This window comes from Astatotilapia calliptera, chromosome 15, assembly GCF_964374335.1.
Source record: "Astatotilapia calliptera chromosome 15, fAstCal68.1, whole genome shotgun sequence".
Taxonomy (NCBI): Eukaryota; Metazoa; Chordata; class Actinopteri; order Cichliformes; family Cichlidae; genus Astatotilapia; species Astatotilapia calliptera.
Window position 1 is genome coordinate 25,123,207 of NC_137436.1, and position 21,227 is coordinate 25,144,433.

At 43.0% G+C, this 21,227-nt stretch overlaps 1 protein-coding gene across 1 annotated transcript in view; it reads right to left on the bottom strand.

Moving 5' to 3' along the window:
- The window catches only part of LOC113037600 (uncharacterized), a 64,889-nt gene that overhangs the window by 15,991 nt on the left and 27,671 nt on the right, over window positions 1-21,227 (bottom strand). Inside the window, exons 9-15 of the mRNA XM_080289814.1 lie at window positions 21,138-21,158; window positions 18,700-18,896; window positions 17,906-17,961; window positions 13,840-17,590; window positions 12,590-13,287; window positions 7,319-7,538; window positions 3,437-3,644 (exon numbers count right to left, since the gene is read on the bottom strand). Of these exons, the coding sequence (XP_080145940.1) occupies window positions 3,437-3,644; window positions 7,319-7,538; window positions 12,590-13,287; window positions 13,840-17,590; window positions 17,906-17,961; window positions 18,700-18,896; window positions 21,138-21,158 (5,151 nt within the window). The remainder of the gene's footprint in view (window positions 1-3,436; window positions 3,645-7,318; window positions 7,539-12,589; window positions 13,288-13,839; window positions 17,591-17,905; window positions 17,962-18,699; window positions 18,897-21,137; window positions 21,159-21,227) is intronic.

The window sequence follows — 21,227 nt, forward strand, 5'->3', positions numbered from 1 at the left end:
TATAGCGCTTTTCTAGTCCCTAAGGACCCCAAAGCGCTTTACATATCCAGTCATCCACCCATTCACGCACACATTCACACACTGGTGATGGCAAGCTACATTGTAGCCACAGCCACCCTGGGGCGCACTGACAGAGGCGAGGCTGCCGGACACTGGCGCCACCGGGCCCTCTGACCACCACCAGTAGGCAACGGGTGAAGTGTCTTGCCCAAGGACACAACGACCGAGACTGTCCAAGCCGGGGCTCGAACCGGCAACCTTCCGATTACAAGGCGAACGCCCAACTCTTGAGCCACGATCGCCCCTGGTTGGTATATTTGGGTGGCACAGTTGCCTAACAGCAAAAAGGTTCTGGATTTGAATCCGCTGGCCCGCTGAGGCCTTTGTGGGAGGAGTTTGCATGCATACCAACCTAACCGAGTAACTTATTGGCAATTAAAAGCTTCATGCGTTATAAAAAAATCCAAATGAAGCATGAAAATCTGTGTATGAGTATGACTCTGTGTCCCCTCCAGCCTCCACATGTGGACTTTTTCACTTTAAAAGATGAAAGTGTTCACTTTCTCTCCACAGACGCCTCACCTTACCCTTCTCCCTGTGACAGCTGTGACAGGCTATAAGTGGTTAAACAATGGATGTTTACTAATCAGATTTCATATTTATTCTACACTGAACAAAAATATAAACGCAAGACTTTTGTTTTTGCTCCCATTCCCCATGGGATGGACGTAGAGACCTAAAATTCATTCCAGATACACAATATAACCATCCCTCCCAAACAGTGGTCACAAATCAGTCCAAATGTGTGGTAGTGGGCACGTCTGCTATATTGAGATAATCCATCCCACCTCACAGGTGTGCCACATCAGGATGCTGATCTGACATCATGAGTAGTGCACAGGTGTACCTCAGACTGCCCACAACAAAAGGCCACCCTGGAATGTGCATTTTTTTGCGCTATTGGGGGTCTGAGGACCCAGAACCGGTCAGTATCTGGTGTGACCACCATTTGCCTCATGCAGTGCAACACATCGTCGCATGGAGTCTATCAGATTGTCAATTGTGGCCTGTGGAATGTTGGTCCACTCCACTTCAATGGCTGTGCGAGGTTGTTGGATATTCGTGGGAACTGGTACACGCTGTCGTATACGCCGGTCAAGCACATCCCGAACATGCTCAATGGGTGACATGTCCGGTGAGTATGCTGGCCATGCAAGAACTGGGACATTCTCAGCTGCCATCTGCCCTGAACAATGTGAACCATGATTCATCCGTGAAGCGCACACCTCTCCAACGTGCCAGACGCCATCGAATGTGAGCATTTGCCCACACAAGTCTGTTACGGCGACGAGCTGGAGTCAGGTCAAGACCCCGATGAGGACGACGGGCATGCAGTTGAGCGTCCCTGAGACGGTTTCTGACAGTTTGTGCAGAAATTGTTTGGTTGTGCAAACCAATTGTTCCAGCAGCTGTCTGGGTGGCTGGTCTCAGACGATCTTGGAGGTGAACCTGCTGGATGTGGAGGTCCTGGGCTGGTGTGGTTACACGAGGTCTGCGGTTGTGAGGCCGGTTGGATGTGCTGCCATATTCTCTGAAACGCCTGTGGAGACGGCTTATGGTTGAGAAATGAACATTCAATGCACGGGCGACAGATCTGGTTGACATTCCTGCTGTCAGCATGCCAATTGCACGCTCCCTCATTGCTTGTGGCATCTGTGGCATTTTGCTGTGAGACAAAACTGCACATTCCAGGGTGGCCTTTTGTTGTGGGCAGTCTGAGGTACACCTGTGCACTACTCATGATGTCAGATCAGCATCCTGATGTGGCACACCTGTGAGGTGGGATGGATTATCTCAATATAGCAGATGTGCCCACTACCACACATTTGGACTGATTTGTGACCACTGTTTGGGAGGGATGGTTATATTGTGTATCTGGAATGAATTTTAGGTCTCTACGTCCATCCCATGGGGAATGGGAGCAAAAACAAAAGTCTTGCGTTTATATTTTTGTTCAGTGTATTTTAGTGACACAGTTTACGATTGAGGTGATTGCTAACACTGTTTAATTGTATGTTTAATTCCTGTCTCATATTTTATTGAGTATAATTTGGCTTCAGTCCTCTGTTTTGCATGCTTAAGGTTACCCTGCGTTAACCCCAAGCTGAGGTTGTTAAAAAATACCTGAATAACTTTCTACTTTTAACAGAGAAAGTTAAAGAAGGCTGCAGAGAACAGCTTAAACTCGAGGCATCACGACCCTTTACAAAAAGAACGATTCCACTTAAAAAAAGAAAGCAGAAAATCACATTATACACCGGCAGGCTCCAGCTCCCTCTGATAAAAATTATACATCTGTAATGAAAATTATGGCTCTCGGTTTGAATCCAGCGGCTCAAAGAATGGCAGCTCAGTCTGAGTGAGGATAAGACAGTCACACATTATCACTCTGAAATGATTGTTCCCACATTCCTGCAGCCGGGACTTTGAAATGACTGAACGCTGACTTTCCCGCTGTACCTGTTTGCAAACCCCGGTCCTGAGATTTAAATTCTGCCTCACCATCACTCCAAAACTGAAACACGTGCTGCCCATGGTCTGTGTTCCTGTTCTGTTGTTCAGCTGAATGTTGTAAAAATCGTATTTTTAACAGTCAAATCAGTCGTGAAGGTCAGCTTTTACAAAACTGCAGCTGGTTTTAACTTTAACGGCCCTTTAATGACTTCTCAGTTGAACTGCGGTGACCCGTTTATGTTCAGTTTGTCCAAATCCACTCAGTAATCACAATTCAGCTCCTACACATCACGCAGTGGTCACTGCACTGGCTATCAATGAAATTTGCCCTCCATGAATCGACTCCACAGCCTCTCAAATAATCTGCCAACCTGCACAAAGTTCAGCAATCGACCGTTTGAAATCCTATTTAACACTCGTCCTGTTTTCATTCGCTGAGTCTGAGATGTCCTGTCCACCGTGAATGTTTCTTCCTGTTTTTTCAGTTTGTTGTTTTTATTTGCAGTCTTTTTTTGTATTAAAACCTATTATTAGCTTTAACCTAATGTTTTATTTGATTTCATTCATTTATTTGCTTCCTTCAGTTTTGTTTAACTCCTTTTTTCTTTAAACAACCCCCCAACAAAATGTTTGGGACGCTGTTTTTGTTCCTGTGTTCTGTTACTTCCTGTCTTATTTTGAAAGTCCCTCATCTCATGTGCTTTTTGAGTTAACTCTTTGTCTCTAGAGTTCTGCATATCAGTGTAATAAGTAATATGGAGGGACAGACTGAGACTGCCATTATATGCTGATGATGTGGTTGCGTTTACTGTAAAATTATAGAAATAATAAATTTTGTGATTTCTGCTCTGTGTTCTTTGTAACACTTTATAGACCAAACTGTGGACCTGCTGATACACAGTCCGCATACATCGTCATTTACCTGCACACGGCTCCGTATCCGGGAACTATGCGGCACTCTCCTCCTTGGCAGTAGTTCGGCTGGAGGACACACAGGCTCTGGCAGGGCAGACCGTCCACTGACACGAAGCCCAACTGGCACTGACACTCCGCCTCCTTCGTCCAGGCGTTCACCACGCAGCGAGAAAACTCACCGCAGGCCTGGAACTTGCAGGGATCGGCCTGATCAGCTGCAAGGAGAGGAAGGCAGAAAAACGTGGACACACATTAGTATTCAGGAGGAGTTTCCCGCGCCTTCCTCTAACCACCCTCCTCTCTCCGGGAGGTGCTCAGGAGTGTTTGATTTTAATGAGATCCTCTCCTCCTGCTCTGCACTGAAATGTAAGGTTTAGCCGGCCTCCGAGACTAAACGTCAGATTCACTCCGGGGAAATTAGCATGTGTGCAGGGTGTCACGGATGAGAAGTACATCATGTTGTGAAGCCACAGCACGTGGTCAGTATCTGTAATCCAAACATACATCAGCAAGTATGTGTGTTTGAATCAGGGCTTCTGCTGGGGGTCTACAGCCTTCGTGTCCTGGAGAGTTCCTGTTTATTTATACTGTATATTTATTAGAGATGGCACGATACCACTTTTTTATGTCCGATACCGATATCATAAATTTGGATATCTGCCAATACCGATATGAATCCGATATAGTGTTTTTTAATCAACAAAACTGTTTTTTAAATATCTTGCTGCATTTTGTATAAGTTCATACTCAAGTTTAAAACAACAACTACACTAAAGCTATTCTGTTATACCTGTATGCAAAAAAAAAAAAATTTCATAGTTCAGCAATACTGATCAATCTAATAAACTTAAACCTACACCATCCTCCCTATTCTGGTATTTTAAAGAGTACTTAGCATAAATATTAAGCAACCTAACTAATAGGGTTCCAACTCCCAGCAACAACAAAAATAAATAAATAAAAAATAGGGAACCACCCCCCCACGCTACACCTCATGATGCTTAATCGACGTAATCAACCTTAATTTGATGCAGTGTGAAAAAAAATGCACAGAAATCAATTATTTTTCAAGAAATATTAAATAGATTCAACATCTTTCTTCAACAAAATTGCAGACTGCACAGATGGTACCTTCCCAAAGGAAAAAGTACTATAGCTTACTAGGGTATATTAGACTTAACAGTTACTATATACAATAATGGACTTCTATACATTTTACATCAGATTAAAACTTTGGGTGTAAGATTCAGATAAATATTAAATAATTAAAAGCTAGACATTTTAAATGAGAATAAGAAAGAAAAGTATGTCTTTGTGCCCCCTTTTCCCTGTTAATGCCCTATCGGCCCCCCTGGCTAAACTTTGCTAGATCCGCCCCTGCACAGTTACCAGCGTCAGCTACGTAGAAAAAGATCCTCGAGTAGAAAGTAATATTAAATACATTCTAACAACAGCTGATCAAGCTTAAACGTGCTGCTGTTGTTCAGCCGCTGGTTTCCTCTTTCTGGTGCAAAGTGGGCCAAAAACAAACAAGAGAGACAGACTCATGACAGAAAAGCCGATCAGCTGATCGTTAAGCAGTTTCATGATTGAAGTAGCAGCAAGAAGAGGCAGTCGCTTGTTAAGCTTAATGCAGGAATGCTTTACAAACATTCAGAGATGGACTTACACACTTGCTTTACTTCTCTCGGGATAACTTTGTCGGAGATGAAATGCCGGGTTGCTAGCGAAGCTCCAAATGCTATCCAGACCACCGACAGGTCCCGCATGCCACAGCCGCTCTATCACGTGATGCATACTGCTCCGACGTGCTAACGTTCTGAGGTGAGTTACGGCGTGTTGCAAGTTTTGTGAGATGCTTTCGTGATATTTAATGGATCGGATTACATTTTTTATTTTTCTCCGATATCCGATCCAGTAATTTAGGTCAGTATCGGACCGATACGTAATATCGGATCGGTCCATCTCTAATATTTATCAGTGTATGCCAGCTGGAACAGAAACAGCTGATTTTACATCATGACTTGGAATAAATAGCCATATTTAATCTGTGTATGTAAAATGTCCCTCTTACTACTTTTCTTAGACTGTGTAACTGGCAGGTTTGAGGAATCTATCAAACATATCGCTGCACAGTTTTTGGGAGATTGCTTGTAACCCTCAAATCAACTACAAGAGAATTTAAGGTTTTATAAACCTGCATTTACCTTTGTTTTTACAGTGTATGTAGTGCTTTATAGCCTCTTTTAGTTCAAAATCTAGTCTTGCCAGCCACTTTATTAGGTATCCCTTGCTGGGGAACACTCCTCAGAGATGTTGGTCCATACCGATGTGATAAAAATCACACAGCTTCTGCAGCTTTGTTCACAACAAACACAAGTGTTTCAGCAAAAACCTGATTCCCAATCAGGATTTTGCTGAAACACACACACGCTCGCCTCGAGACAGAAGATGTTGCAGCAGCACTTCTCCTCTCAGCAGCTCACTTCTCATCTTCATCACCATTATTCGGGCCCTATAATGTTCTCTACGATCCCACCGTGTGCCGTTGGATTTGACATATAGACCTAATTACCAAGTCTGTTTGAATGTTTGTGATCTCTGCTCCCTGCCTCAGACTCATCTGTGGAGAATATTACATCACAAAGCTTTTAGAGTGTGAACTGCATGCAGAGGAGCGCTGCTGATACAACAAATGTGAATTATTCTAAGATGCCTGTTTATATCTCATACATAAAAAGAAATCCTGACATCATAAAACACCACCGCACTGCAGCTAACAAAAGAAACGGCATGTTGGCTTTTTAATCTTTCATGTTAAGGAATAAAAACACCATTGCATGCAAAAAGGACTCTTAGATATTCAGTTGAACAACAGTAGAATCAGCACTGAGCCAGAGCTTGCTTTAATCACTGCTAACATCAGCCAAAACAAACTGTCTTCCTGTGTTATATTACTCTATTTTATAAACTGCTACGGACCCGTTGAGGCATGCACTCCACTCTACTCCTGAAGGTGTGCCGTGGGATCTACACCCAGATGTAAGCGACAGATCCTTTAAGTCCTCTAAGCTGCGAGGTGGGGGCTCCATGGATGGGACTTGTTTGTCCAGAATATCCCACAGATGCTCGATTGGACTGAGATCTGAGAAATCTGGAAGCCAAGTCAACACCTCAAATTGTTCCTGAACTATTTCTGGTTTGTGGCACCTCGCATTATCCTGATGAAAGACACAGCCATCAGGGAGTACTGTTTCCATGAAAGGGTGTACATGGTCTGCAACACCGCTAAGGTAGATGTTACATGTCAAAGTGACGTCCATGTGTTGGCAGGACCCAAGGTTTCCCAGCAGAACACGGTGGATGGGGTCAGTGTGGGAACCCTCGCTGTCTGTAGTGCCAGATGTTCTGTGTATTCTGACAGCTTTCTATCAGAACCAGCTTAAACGTTTTTTGCAATTTGAGCTAAAGTAGCCACACGGGCCGGGCTTCGTTCCCCACATGCATCAGTGAGCCTCAGCCGCCCATGACAACTGTTCGTTCCTTGGACCACTTTGATAGATACTGACCCCTGCATACCGGGAACACCCAACGAGAGCTGCAGGTGTAGAGACACTCTGAACAGCTCGGCCCTTGTCAAACTGTGATGGCAATCCTTACATTCGCTCATTTTACCTGCTTCTAACAAATCAACTTTGAGAACAAAATGTTGACTTGCTCCCACCTGCTAACAGGTGAAGAAATAATCACTGTTATTCACCTCACCTGTCACTGCTCACAATTTTAGGCCCGGCTGGTGTACATGAGCAGCAGACCGGAGTTCACATTCAGTTCGGTTTGGGGCAGAGAAAGCTCAGGACACCTGCAAACCCGGTAGCGTTTCACGCACCTGGTTCGATGTCCAGAGAGTGGGTGTCAATCTGGATGTGCAGCTTCTTGGCGGCAGCGGTGCAAAACTCCTCCAGGATGCAGTGGACCGCCTCGGTGATGTTGTACGGCACTGACTTGGTGAACTTCATCTTGCTGTTGACGACCACGCTGCCCTTCCTGAAGTTGAGGATCTCCAGTTTTTTGAAGCCCGTCAGGTTGGCCTGCAGGAACGGCAGCAGCTGCAGAAGAAGAAGAAGCAGAGAGTGACGCGTAGGCCATAGGGGAGTCTGACTGTTTGATATAATTTGATATTAACAACCAAGTACACACACACACACACACACACACACACACACACACACACACACACACACACAAAGGGAAAATTACACATTTTCTCTGAGCTCTTTGGAGAATCTGCACAAAACAAAACTGAAGGAAAAACAGAAGAAAATTGATGTAAATGTAGTTTGGGCCGATTAAACTGTCTCATCATGAATTCTGTCTAAACTGAGTGAATTCATAAATAACTTGATGCCTCTCTGCTCACATAACTCACATCTTTTATGCCCATGAAGTCAAAGCCTTGGCTGAATTGATGCACCCAGTCTGATTTTATCCAGAGTTTTGTGTGAATGTCTGGAATTTCTTTCTACAAATCAATACATTCATCTACGTTTCCTCCTCCTGCTCGAGAAATTCTTGCAATGCCTGAACTCACACTGAAGATTTATATTGTAATTCAGAAGCTGCAAAGAATACAGAACGCCTTTTAAATCACACAAACATCTCTCTGAGGAAGAAACCATCCCACTGTTTGAGTCAATCCGCTGTCAGCAGACACAGAAAGGAAAGATTAAAGTCATAATTTTAAACTTTAATGTGATATGGATGAACTGTGTCTTCAAACCAGAAAGTAATCAGAGGATTTATCCGGGTTTTTTCTAGTTAAATCCCAGTTTTTGTGCCCCAAATTGATTGGCTTATTCTTCTTAATAGGATTACAGCCCTGTTCTTTTCTCCCTTCAGTTTAAGTCAGTACTTCTTCTTCAATCCCATTTATCTTCAATTCACTTTAAAGTCGATCCTTTGGTGCAATTAATTATAGAAATTACATGTAAATTTTTACATGTAACATGGTTTATTCAATAACTTTGCATTAGTATGAACATCTGTACTGGAAGCTGTTTCCTCTCGTGCATTTATTTGTAAAAGATCCGCACAAAAAGCATCCACCTCATAAAAAGAGAAGAATGGCTTTCACCACATTTAGCCCGACGAGCTGCTTTCCATCTGTTATCAACCAGACAGCAATCGCTTCTATTATTTATAGTACAGCTAACAGCGGCGGTGTTGAAGGGAGGCATATACTTGGAGCTGACTATCTTATTTGTTCACATCTTACTGTTTTTGAGAACCTTTAGAAATGCAGTGACCTAAGTGTCTTCTGTTTGGTGTTGATCGCGTTGCCTCAAAGAAAGGAACAGCCTGTTCTGTCTTCCTCCCCACACAGCAGATAGCCGCAGATTCTTCCTGTTAAAAGGAAGTTTTTCCTTCCCACTGTCATCAGTGATTTGGTGTTATATAATCAAACCGAATTGATTATCTATGCGATGAGTTTACAAAGTTTACTTTAGTCTCTATCAGTGATTCTAAATATTTTTCCTCATTCATCAATTTAAACTTTTTTACGAATTTTTAAAATGTATTTTTATCATCGTGATTATTATTATATCATAAATTTCAGTTTAAAACAAATATTTTTCGACCTTAAATTGAACCCATGAGAGAGAGACAGTGATATATCACTGGTAGAAAAAAGAGGTTTTACTCTTTAAAGTCGGGTTAAATCCCCACAAGTCCAGTTTACCGAACATGCTTGTTTCTTCCTTCATTACACAAATATTTATGGTCCTTTTTGCATGTGCGTGTAAAATGTGTCCGGAAATAATAAGTACATTTATAAGTGCCGCTGGCAGCGAGTGCCACTGATGTGATTATGCTGTTTACGGAGGAGATGCAGTAAAGCAGCGCACTTCGTTTCAGTCATCACTCCTCTTCATGTATTCCTCCTGTCATTGAGTTTTTTTGAGAGCATCCTCACCTTAAATGAGACACTGTGCCGACAAATTAGTATCCCTGAAAATGAAGTTCAACACACACACGCACGCACGCACGCACGCACGCGCACACACACACACACGATCTGCAGAGTCAAACTAAAAGAGAACAAATAGAAACACTCGACAGTTTTGTTTCTCTAATTTGCATTGACCGGACATAATTACCTCTATTGATGCAGTTTAAACTGTTCAGCAGATGAAGAGTAAAATCTATTCAGAAAACGTTGGTCCCCAAAAGGATTTAAAGTACTTTCTTTACCAGGCAGTATCTGTCGGCCTGAGTCTGTATTTCTATTCATGTGATAATTACTGCGTCTTGCAGGGCTTGAATTAATTTTTCACCGCCAGCAGCAGAGCGAGGACACAGAGGAGACGACTTAAAGGCTGCTGGTTCAATTCCTCGAGTTAAACACAAATAAAAAGCTTTTCTGTGTTTTTTGACTCATATATTACCCAGATCTCTCCATTTTCCTGCCTGCCCCTCTTTTAATTAGCCGATATTGCTGATAATGCAAACTCAGCATTTCTGCAGACTCAATGGTTTCCTTCCAAGTTTCCCAATTAAACAAAAAAGAACAGTAACTCCAGTCTATTCACCTTTGCCACTCTTTCAAACATTGTAAATCACTGACACTCATTAAAAGCCTCAGCTCGCAGGCTGCTGTTCCTGTAAGGCTTTTAATGTGAAAAGTCTGCAGGAAGTGCTTACTCATCAATGAAAGGTATGTTTATGACTGCTGAGTATTTGAATAGTCACTCAAGCTTATGTGAAATATTTGCACCTTTAGTTACACTGAGCCGTTTTTAGCTCTGGATTCTAATTGGCTGCTGCACAAACATCACTTGCTGCAGCTCCATATTAGTATGTAAATGCCTCCAGGCTTGAACTCAATACTTTGAAACGTCAGTACGTAACGGTCACCAAAATGTACATTTGCAGCAGGAATTAGTTTAGGGTAGAGTGTTAATCATTGATGGATCCAAATGAGAAAAATAAGAAAGGTAAAGAAAGATGTGAGCGCCATGCAGAGAGTTAAGGTTGATAAAACTGTCTGAATGCTAAGAAATCCAGATAGAGCTCCCACTTCTTCAGACATTATTTGATCTGAAATCTCAGCTGAAGGACACTGACGGCAGGCAATAATCTGCAAATAAAACTGCAGTAAGTAGGAGGCACGTTTCATCTTTAGATTAGTATTTCAGGCAGAGGACTCGCACCTGCATCATCCATTTACCATTATATTCCCCCGGCGTGTTCTTCCTGCCTCATTAATCCAGCAGAGTCATTGTTCAGAGAGAAATAAGGGCTGTATTGTACCTGCCTGAGCTTGAAATTATTCTCTCACTTCATCCAAAACATCAAAACATATCCATTCACTGCGCAACAACCTGCAGCTCCGACGCTGAGGGCTCCAGGAGAACTCGGAATGAAAACAGAGCTTGTGTTATTAATTGTGTCTGGCTTTCTGTTTTACCCATCAAGTCATAGAAGTATGAGGTATCGCACTCACCAGGCACTGTGTCGATACACTCTAAATATCCCTATTAATATGAATATTTTAATCAAAGAAGGAAAAATTGCTCATTGGCATCAAAGCGGGATGAAACCAGCTCCAATTAGGTCTCAGTTTGGGGAATTTGTTCTCCTCTCCTCTTATAATAATGTATGAAATGACATGAAAGGAGTCTCTGGTGCTGATGGAGCCACACATGATTATGATCCGAGTCTGTAGCTCCCCTCAGCTCTCAGGCTACAGCTTCATGATGTGATGCTCTCCCAAATATTAAACAGTTTGAATTTTTCTGCATTCAGCAAGTGCTCAGTTTTCGATTTTAGAATTGGATAATTGCTTCTTCTTTTTTTAATGTGGTGATATAAACCAAATATATCGGCTCTGCCAAAGAGAAGAAAATATCTATGGACCCACGTTTAACGAGGAAAAATACCCAGAGTAAACGGATATGTCAGGTACAGCAGCTAAATCTAAATCTATCACACTCCAGAACATTAATGTCACATAAAACCTTGAACTTTATAGTCTGTGTCATTTAACACTCTAAAATCACACATTAAAAAAACCTGCAGACATGACATGCAAATGAATGCATTAGTGCCAATACCTGCAGTACCTCTAGTTTCCACATGAGGCTCCAAAAGTGAGTCAGTCTCCATAGACTGATGGATAATATGTTAAAATATGTTAATATGTTAAAATGTCCAACTTTACAGCTGAGATAAAAACCTTCAGAGTCTCAATGATGCATTGAGTTTTTCCTTTGCAGTCACCTTTCTCACTCACTATGTATTAACAGACCTCTCTGCATTGAATCATATCTGTTATTAATCTCTGTCTCTCTTCCACAGCATGTCTTTTATCCTGTTTTCCTTCTTCCACCCCAACCGGTCGCAGCAGATGGCCGCCCCTCCCTGAGCCTGGTTCTGCTGGAGGTTTCTTCCTGTTAAAAGGGAGTTTTTCCTTCCCACTGTCACCAAAGTGCTTGCTCATAGGGGGTCATATGATTATGTATCTACTGTACAATATAAAGCGCCTTGAGGCGACTTTTGTTGTGATTTGGCGCTATATAAATAAAATTGAATTGAATTAATACAAAAAACTGTTTTGACCTCTATGGATGGTTTCCTCCTTCAGAACAACAGTAGTGGAGAAAACCTTTTATTCAACTCTCCTGTTTGAGTTACATCGAGGTTTAAAGCTATGCATTAATATTGCCGTGGCCACTTTCACAGACAGGCTGGTGCCGACAGGGCTAGCTGCTGTCAGCTCTGCATCATCGTAGCTAGTTCATCCAAGTTTACACAGCACATTGAACATGTTTTATCAGTCATTAAGAAAAGCAAAGGCCCAAGGTTAGCAGTACCCTCAGGTTTACCCACAGTTTTATTAATTTTCCATCCATTTGTATTTTTCAGCTGGTTATCGACGCCCCACCTGCAGCGGCTCATGTCCCACAGTTTGAGAAATGCTGCAGTACGTAAAACTTTAAATATATTTTTACTTAAACAGCTGTAATCCACTAACTGGTGATTGCTGATATATTCAAAGAGGTGTGACAGTTTTGCAAACAACACATAATGACTCTTTAAACCAGACAAACCAGCAGAATAAAGAACCCTAAAGAAGGATGCAGGTTGCATTCCAACTCACCACGTCTAAGAAGGTGTTCTCCAGGGACCTGTACTCAGGTGAAGTCTTGTTGAAGAGGTCCTCAGAGAAGTCCATGTTGGTGACGCGCAGGCTGAAGAACACCACCAGCTCCCGGCCGTGGCTGGCCGTGGTCATGGTGGGAGTGGTTAGGTATCTCAGTGGAGGTGTGGCCGTGGTGACAATGGTCCTGTGTTCCTCCTGCACAGACAGGAAGCCGCTCCCCTCTTCTCCCTTTTCCAGGAGCTCATTTGGGTCTGTGGCCACCACGCTGGTTTGATCCAGCTCCACAGCCAGGTCCTGCACAGCTTCTTCCACCATGTCTTCGGTAGCATCCGGCGGGGTGGTGGGGCTTCCGCCTTCTTTTTTTATGTAGCCTCCTAAGTCTTCATCAATAATGACGACAGGTGGCTCGCTTTGCTCTGACTCCACCTCCGGCTCAGCGCTATCACCCTCAGGAGACTCAGTAACAATGGGGACTTCAGATTCCTCTGCTACCTCAAAGAGTCCAGAGTCAATTGTTGGGACGGGTAAAAACACTTCAGAAACATCGACAGAAGCTGCCGGAGGTGTAGGCAGTGAGTCTGAAGCTGGTGGTGCTGTCACACTGATGTCTGTTTCTGGGGATAAATTACTTTTTTGTGTCTCCTCTGGCAACTCTTTAGTGGCTTCTGATGTGCCTGTTGTGTCTGCAGCTGCCACTTTGAAATTTCAGGCAAAAAGGATTAATTAAGTCATGAGTGCACACAAAGGATTTCAACAAATTACCAAAATGTGCCTGTATACATACATAATAAATTCATACAGCTAATGCAGAATCCTCACTTCTGCACTAAGATAAAATCTTACAGAAAAGATCCATCTGATGGAGTCTTTAATAATCAAAAAATAACCCACAACTTTTCATGCAGCACAGACACATTGCACAGTCTGCACTGAAATGTAGGGAGATCACATTTTGGTTTGTACACGGCTCTAAAATTATATAATCAATCCATCAGAAAACATGTAATCATCTCACTTCCATCTCATTTATAATTACTGTAATTCGCCCATATATTATACTCTTTATAGGTTTTACAAAAGAAACACTTAAGTAATGTAACAAGTAGTGTAGTGTAGTGTAGTGAAGCGAACTGATTTCTCCGGCGAGTAATTAAGTACTGCATTACTTTTAAGGAAAGTAAAAAATTATGTGTAATAAAGTACTTTTTTGAATAACAACCCCAACACTGCTCTTCACACCTGCTCACCTGTGATATGAGAGATCGTCTCCAAGTGTGAATTGCCTTTTGTCGTTTCTGTCATTGTGGTGGAATTGACTTCATGCTCCACCTGAACGTCTACACTCTCTACATCCTCCTCGTTGTAAAAATGATCAATGATGGGATAGTCATGGTCAGGTTGGCCTACATCTTCGCTGGAAGGCTGGACTGGTATGACGGGTAAATTATGCTCCTCTGCTGGGTGATGATAGTCAGTTCTGACAGGATACAGGAGGTTTTTATCTTCAATGACCTGAACAGCATCCTCTCCAAAAGGAAGGTTGTCCACACCATCCAAGGAGGGCAGGATTTTAATTGATTCGGCAGGTGGCTCAGTGGCATCTATTTTAGGTTCTGGTTCTAACATCTCTACTACCCCCTCACCTGGATCCGATTCTAGGCCATGAAGATGCTCCCCTTCTGATTGTTGGACTTCCTCTATTACCTCTTCTTTAGATTCTGGCTCTGAGACTTCTGGTAGCTTTTCCTCTGGTGGTAAACTGTCAGCTTTGCCTTTGACCGGTTGAGAAGCTTCTTTTGGTTTTGGGCTTTCAGCAACCTTCACTTGTTCCACGACTTCTTCAGATTGTGGTAGTGGGACCTCAGTTACATCCAGTACTTCTGATTCTTTCCCAGGTAATGGTTCGTATGGTACCTTTTTCATCTCTACCACCGACTCAGTCGGTTCTGGTACTTCTTCTTGCTCCTTTTCTGATTCTGCAGTCCCAACTTCCACAGGTGCCATTTCTGTTACTTTGGGCACTTGGGTTTCCCTTGTCGGTGCAGTTTCTGGTTCTGCAGTTTCTTCTGCTGGAGATTTAACTTTTTCTACCCGCAAAACCTCTTCCTCCTTTCTTTCGACATCTTTATCATCTCGTGCTGGACCCTCAGAAACCTCTTCTTCTGCTGGTTTCACATCTGCTGGCTTTTCCTGAATTACTTTTGCTTCAGGTTCAGAGGCCTCTGGCACTAGTTTTTCTGATCCTGTGGCATCAACCCCCTCTCCTTTTGGTTCTGAAACATCTTCTACACCTGTGAGTTGTGACTCTTCCTCTGGTTCTTTAACACCCCCCACATTTGGCTCAGGCTGCAAATTTGGAATTACATTTTCGTCCATTTTTTTAATCTCTTCTGTAATTTTTGCTTTTTCCTCTTCTGGTTGTAAAACACTGGGCTGTTCATGCAGTGCTTCTTCTGTCAGATCTTTGACGGTGCTTTCTTCTGCTTCTGCCTTGGGCTCTGAAAATTCAAGGTCCTTCTCTTCAATACCTAGAGTAGTAATTACTTCTGTAATTACTTTTTCTGGCTCTGAAACAGCAACTTCTTGAGATTCTACTATAAACTCTTCCCCTGGCTCTGAGTCTACAGGCACTTTTGTGTCTGGTTTTGCATTTTCAGCTACTTTGTGACCTGGCTCTGAGGTTTCAGCTGGCTCTGAAACTTCAGGCACTTCATTATCTACTTCAGAAACTTCAGGTACTTCTTGACCTGGCTCTGAAGGCGCAGGTACTTCTTGAACTGGCTCTGAAGGCGCAGGTACTTCTTGACCTGGCTCCGAAAGTGCAGGTACTTCTTGAACTGGCTCTGAAGGCGCAGGTACTTCTTGAACTGGCTCAGAGGGCGCAGGTATTTCTTGACCTGGCTCAGAAGGCGCAGGTATTTCTTGACCTGGCTCCGAAAGTGCAGGTATTTCTTGACCTGGCTCTGAAGGCGCAGGTATTTCTTGACCTGGCTCTGAAGGTGCAGGTACTTCTTGACCTGGCTCCGAAAGTGCAGGTACTTCTTGAACTGGCTCAGAGAGTGCAGGTATTTCTTGACCTGGCTCAGAAGGCGCAGGTATTTCTTGACCTGGCTCCGAAAGTGCAGGTATTTCTTGACCTGGCTCTGAAGGCGCAGGTATTTCTTGACCTGGCTCTGAAGGTGCAGGTACTTCTTTACCTGGCTCCGAAAGTGCAGGTACTTCTTGACCTGGCTCTGAAGGCGCAGGTATTTCTTGACCTGGCTCAGAAGGCGCAGGTACTTCTTGACCTGGCTCAGAAGGCGCAGGTACTTCTTGACCTGGCTCAGAAGGCGCAGGTACTTCTTGACCTGGCTCAGAAGGCGCAGGTATTTCGTGACCTGGCTCAGAAGGCGCAGGTACTTCTTGACCTGGCTCAGAAGGCGCAGGTACTTCTTGTCCTGGCTCCGAAAGCGCAGGTACTTCTTGACCTGGCTCTGAAGGCGCAGGTATTTCTTGACCTGGCTTTGAAGGCGCAAGTACTTCTTGATCTGGCTCCAAAGGCCCAGATACTTCTTGATTTGGTTTTGAGGCCTCGGCTACTTCATGACCTGGCTCTGAGACTACAGTTACCTCTTTTACTGGCTCTGAAACTTCAGGCACTTCATTATCCCTTTCAAAAACCTCATATACTTCTTTTTCTAAATTTGAAACTTCAGGCACTTCTCTGTGTGGTTTCGAAACCTCAGCTACTTCTTGGTCTGGCTCTAAAACTTCAGGCACTTCTTTTTCTGGTTCAGAAACCCCATGTACTTCTTTTTCAACTGATACTTCAGCTACTTTTTCATCAGGGTCTGCAACAGTTGCTCCTAGTTTGTTAGGTTCTTGAAGTTCATCTACCTTGGAAATTTCAGCTACTACTTCTTTTAGTTTAAACACATCAGCTGATTCTTTGACTGTCTCTGAAACTTCAGATACTTCTTTGACTGTCTCTGAAACTTCAGATGATTCTTTGACTGTCTCTGAAACTTCAGATGATTCTTTGACTGTCTCTGAAACATCAGATACTTCTTTGACTGTCTCTGAAACTTCAGATGATTCTTTGACTGTCTCTGAAACTTCAGATGATTCTTTGACTGTCTCTGAAACATCAGATACTTCTTTGGCTGACTCTGAAACTTCAGATATTCCTTCAACTGTCTCTGAAACTTCAACAGTTGCCTGCAAAACTTTGAGCGATTCTTCATCAGGTTCAACTGCCAACCCACTTTCTGGTTTGAGCAGGCCCTTTTCATTTTCCAACTCTGAAACATCCTTTGTTTCTGAAATATCACCAGCATCGTGGGTTTTAGAGACACCCAAATGTACCTCCTCTTCTTCCTCTGGAAGAGCATTTTCTTCTTCGTCTTCATGAAGTATCACTGTTGGCTTTGTGGGTGGCTGGTCTGTTATGGCGGAGACTGTTGTGATGGGGAGTCTAACATCAGGCGCCTCCTTTGCAGCCGGAATTGTAGTGAATATAATATTAGCGGTTGGGGTAATCTGAACAGTGTCCAATCTAGGAACTTCTCTGTCGTCACCAACAGGACTCAGTTCTCCCTCTGGTATCAGGTTAGGAGACAAACTGACGTAGGGAGCATCTGTCTCCAGCTCAAGAAGTGCAGGAGGGGTGGGAATGTAGTCTCGCACAAGTTTACCGGTTTCATCATGATGAATGGTTTCAATCTCATGTGTAATGATCAGCAATTCTTCTCCCTTCCCCTCTTCCTTTACTGGCCCGGGTTCACTCACATAAATCGACTCATCAGTAACGTCCTCCGAGCCTGGGAGTTGATCGCTGCCCTCTGCCACCCCACTGGTCACTGCTGTCGCATCATCATCTGGGACTGCTGTTGGGTCAAGCAGGATCTCCAGGGCATTTTCCTTCTCCATGGGGGTGAGGGAAACTGCCGGCCAGAGTTTGTCAAACTCTGGCTCCACAGTGGAAATTTCCAACTCGTTGTGTGAATCAGGCTCGCTGGACTGTGGAAGGCATGTTGGCAAAAATGAAAACAAAACAAAAAAAAACAAAAAAAACCTATTAGACAACTTTAATTTACAATATTTAAGTCTTAAGGATTGTATTTAAACATGTTACCAATCACACTGAAAGCTGTACAAGACAACACAAACAAAGACTGCTCTAGTGTGACCTGCACAGTTCTGGAGATCAGTTGTCTTCAATTTAATAGAACGTGATGGATAGAGAGCACTGCAGGCTCTATGGGGTTTCATCTGGGGTGGTCTCTCTTTAAAATAAGCCAACTACAGTTTCATTAACCATTATAATGGTCTTACCTGATTCATTACTCCAACTGAAGCGGTGGCTCTCAATGCTGGTAGGAGGATCTTTTCTATGACATTAAAAAAAAGCAGGTTGAAATCAGATAAAACCAATCAGTTACTCATATTTCTCAAAATCTTGTAGTGGAATTATACACCAAGCCTTAAATGCTTTAACTAAATAGAAATAGCTGATTGTCCAAATTAGGAGTTACGTAAAAGTTTCCACCGGATGCTCCAGGTATCACTGAGCCCAAAATTCTCAGTGGAACCACAATGTCATAGAGCTCCAGGGAGCCTGATTATGTAAGGTTTTCTATGTTTACAATTGGCCAGTACAAAACTGAATTAAAGTGAAGCTCTTTAATTCAGTTCCTCATTTTTAATTCAGATAAACGAGGCTTATTTAAAAGAAAGTGTCAGATGGGACGTTTTCGACTGTTTTCTGAGAATTCACTGGAGAAGTCTTTATGAAAGGTGTTTTTTTTGTTACAGACTGTAGCTGTGAATCCTTCTGTATTAAAATAATGTTCTAACATCGTTCTCGTTGAAGACTGAACAATGCCGGTGTTCACATGTTCTAAATAATCATTTGGGTGAAACAAATTTAGGTCCTGAAGAAATTTTTTAGCTTTTGAAGGGCCTGGATCACAGAGGACGATCTGAGACAGCTGTGTCACAGTAGCTGGATGTTGCCCATGCCGTCTAAAAAATGCAAGTAGAGCTGTTCATGACTCTTTACATGCAACTTATTTGTGCGATGACCATATAAATGAAACCAAAGAGTGACCTCTGTGGAGAGACGTTACCTGGTTCAAAGTTAATTGAATCCAGGTCGACTGGAAGGGACGCCTCCTCACGCAGAGCCTTGGTCACCATTTCCCTGAGTGCAGAGTTGGCTGAGGAAGACTTGGGTGTGTCAGTCGCATTCTCTGAAATCTCAGAGGTGATTTGAGGGGAACTGACCTCAAAGACCAGAGAGTAGTGCACCGAGATTCCTCCAGGCCTGAAAGAGGAAATATTATCCTTTTTATTTTTTAAAGATGGCAAAACAGACATGAATATGGGGAGCAGATGAGGGATGACATTCAGTTTCATGGGTAGGTGGGGCAGAGACTCTACAGGGTGAGCTGTGTCAGGGTCAGGAGATACTGCCTCTGAATCTTCTCACTAACCGCGCTGATCAATAAATGTCTGAACTCTGCAAATACAGGTCGACTGTTATGGAGATTTTGTGCTTCTCAGCTTTTGTTTCGTCAGTCCTGTAACATCGTGTTTTAACATAATGCTGCAGATTTCATCGTGATCTCTGCTACGGAGTGTCCTTTGGCAGAAATATCCGCTGTCTTTAAAGCAGCTGAGGATGCATAGGTGGCAAAAATCTCAGATTGGCACATTTGTGAATTGCACTAAGTTTTAGATGCCTGGTCTGTTTCGCTTGTTACTGATTGGATTTAGGCAATAAAAACTACTAACTACAAACTATGAGTTTGCGCTCATGTATGCATGTGAGATCACAGACACTAAAGGACAGCTTTGACAAAAGGAGCCGACATATGGGAAAGAGTTTCACATACATAGTTAAAAGGTTGCACTGAGAAACACTACTTTTAAAATGCCAGGCATTAATATCTGAAGCTACACTTCAAAAACAAGAAGAGAATATTGCGCTGCATCAGTATTCTGCATCGCTATCATCATCAGCAGAGAATAAGCTGATTTGTTAGATGGGACAATTAGAATGCCGATGATGTGAATTTCTTTGTTTTGAGTGAACTGACGAAGTGAAAGCACTTCTTCTTTAGGCCGCGAGATGGTTCTCCATTCGGAACTTGTAAATCACCAGGTTGGTTTTACACTTACTTCCCTCTTATCGCTGTTTTTTGTCTCCTCCACAGACTGTACATAAAGGAAAGGCGTAGTGATCTCCGCCCTAACACACCTTCCACCTTATTTGTCTTGTTGAATCCAATAATAATTACAATAATAAACTTCTTATATTCAAACAACCTAGTGGCACAGACTCATCAGTCACAGATAAATGAGTCCATGCTTCCCCTACCAACGCCAGTCACATGGTCCATTTGAGCACTTCACTAAAATAAGTTTTGTTGTACGTTGTTTGAGTATTTCTACTCTGCTGTATTGTGGTTGTAAACACTCTACTTTGCACTCCATTTATTTATTTACTACAGATTTGAAAACAAATGTACTCATGCATGGTAACATATCGCTCTAAAGCTAAATCACATTTATGATTCTACATAATCTGTACTTTTATTTTAGGTACTAAACATATTTTTATGACTTTTCCTTAAATAAGAGACTGAATACTCTTGTCACTCCTTCGTTTTGTAGAAAGTTACTGTTTTTAATACCTGTGATTCACATGTATTTCTGCAATCCTCCGTGGCTGGCTAACTGAATGAACGCCAGTATAACGCGCTTCCTTTTTCCATCTTTTATGTACAGTCTGTGGTCTCCAGCTACCCCTGACTAAAACATCTGGCTGCTCAAAACATCTTTAAGACTTGAAAACCAAAACAAGCAGCTTAAAGAGGCTAAAATCTCGAGGGGACACGGTCAGTCAGCCATAGGTTTGTGAGGTCTTCGTTACGTGTTGTTGTTTGATTTTATTTTTACTGACATGAGTCCAGCTCTTGCTGCTTATTAAGAAGTAAGAACAAGTGTACAGACATGTGAAAATATTCTTGCTCATTGTCATAATTCAAACACTGAGAAAAGTCACTCTTTGCTTTGTTGCAATCTGGCAGGCAGATGAAGGAAGGAGGAGCTGCGAATCCTTCCCGAGATTAGAGGACGAGCTCCCGCTGAGGCCTCACCTCCGTGTTATTGGCCGTGACAGCCCCAGACGCCACAGGGGAAGGCAAATTAATCGGGGGACAGCCTGACAATTACAGTATCCACAGGTCTTCCTGTTTCCCTGCTCACCTGTCTTCTCCGACACTGTCACAAACTTCATGAAAAAGCATCTGTGCTCCTTGTGTTCACCTGTAACGCGATTGCGATTCACAGGAAGCTGTCCGCCTGTCTGAGCAGTTATTTGGTCCCCGTGCAGATCTTTTCACTGAGCTGTGTGAACAGTTTGGGGGGAAATAATCCCCCCTCTGTGAGTCTAACTCGGACACAAATAAAAGCTGAGCCGCATGTTGGCAGGAAACTGAACACAAACACACAACAGGAGGCGGATACTACAGGGGATGTTTCATCTCTTGGTGCCATTTACCCGTCAGTGTCCTGGGTCTCGCTTATATTGGGGAGAAGAAAAGAAGGCATTAGAGCTGGAAATGAAAGTGTAACAGAAAGAAAGGCACCA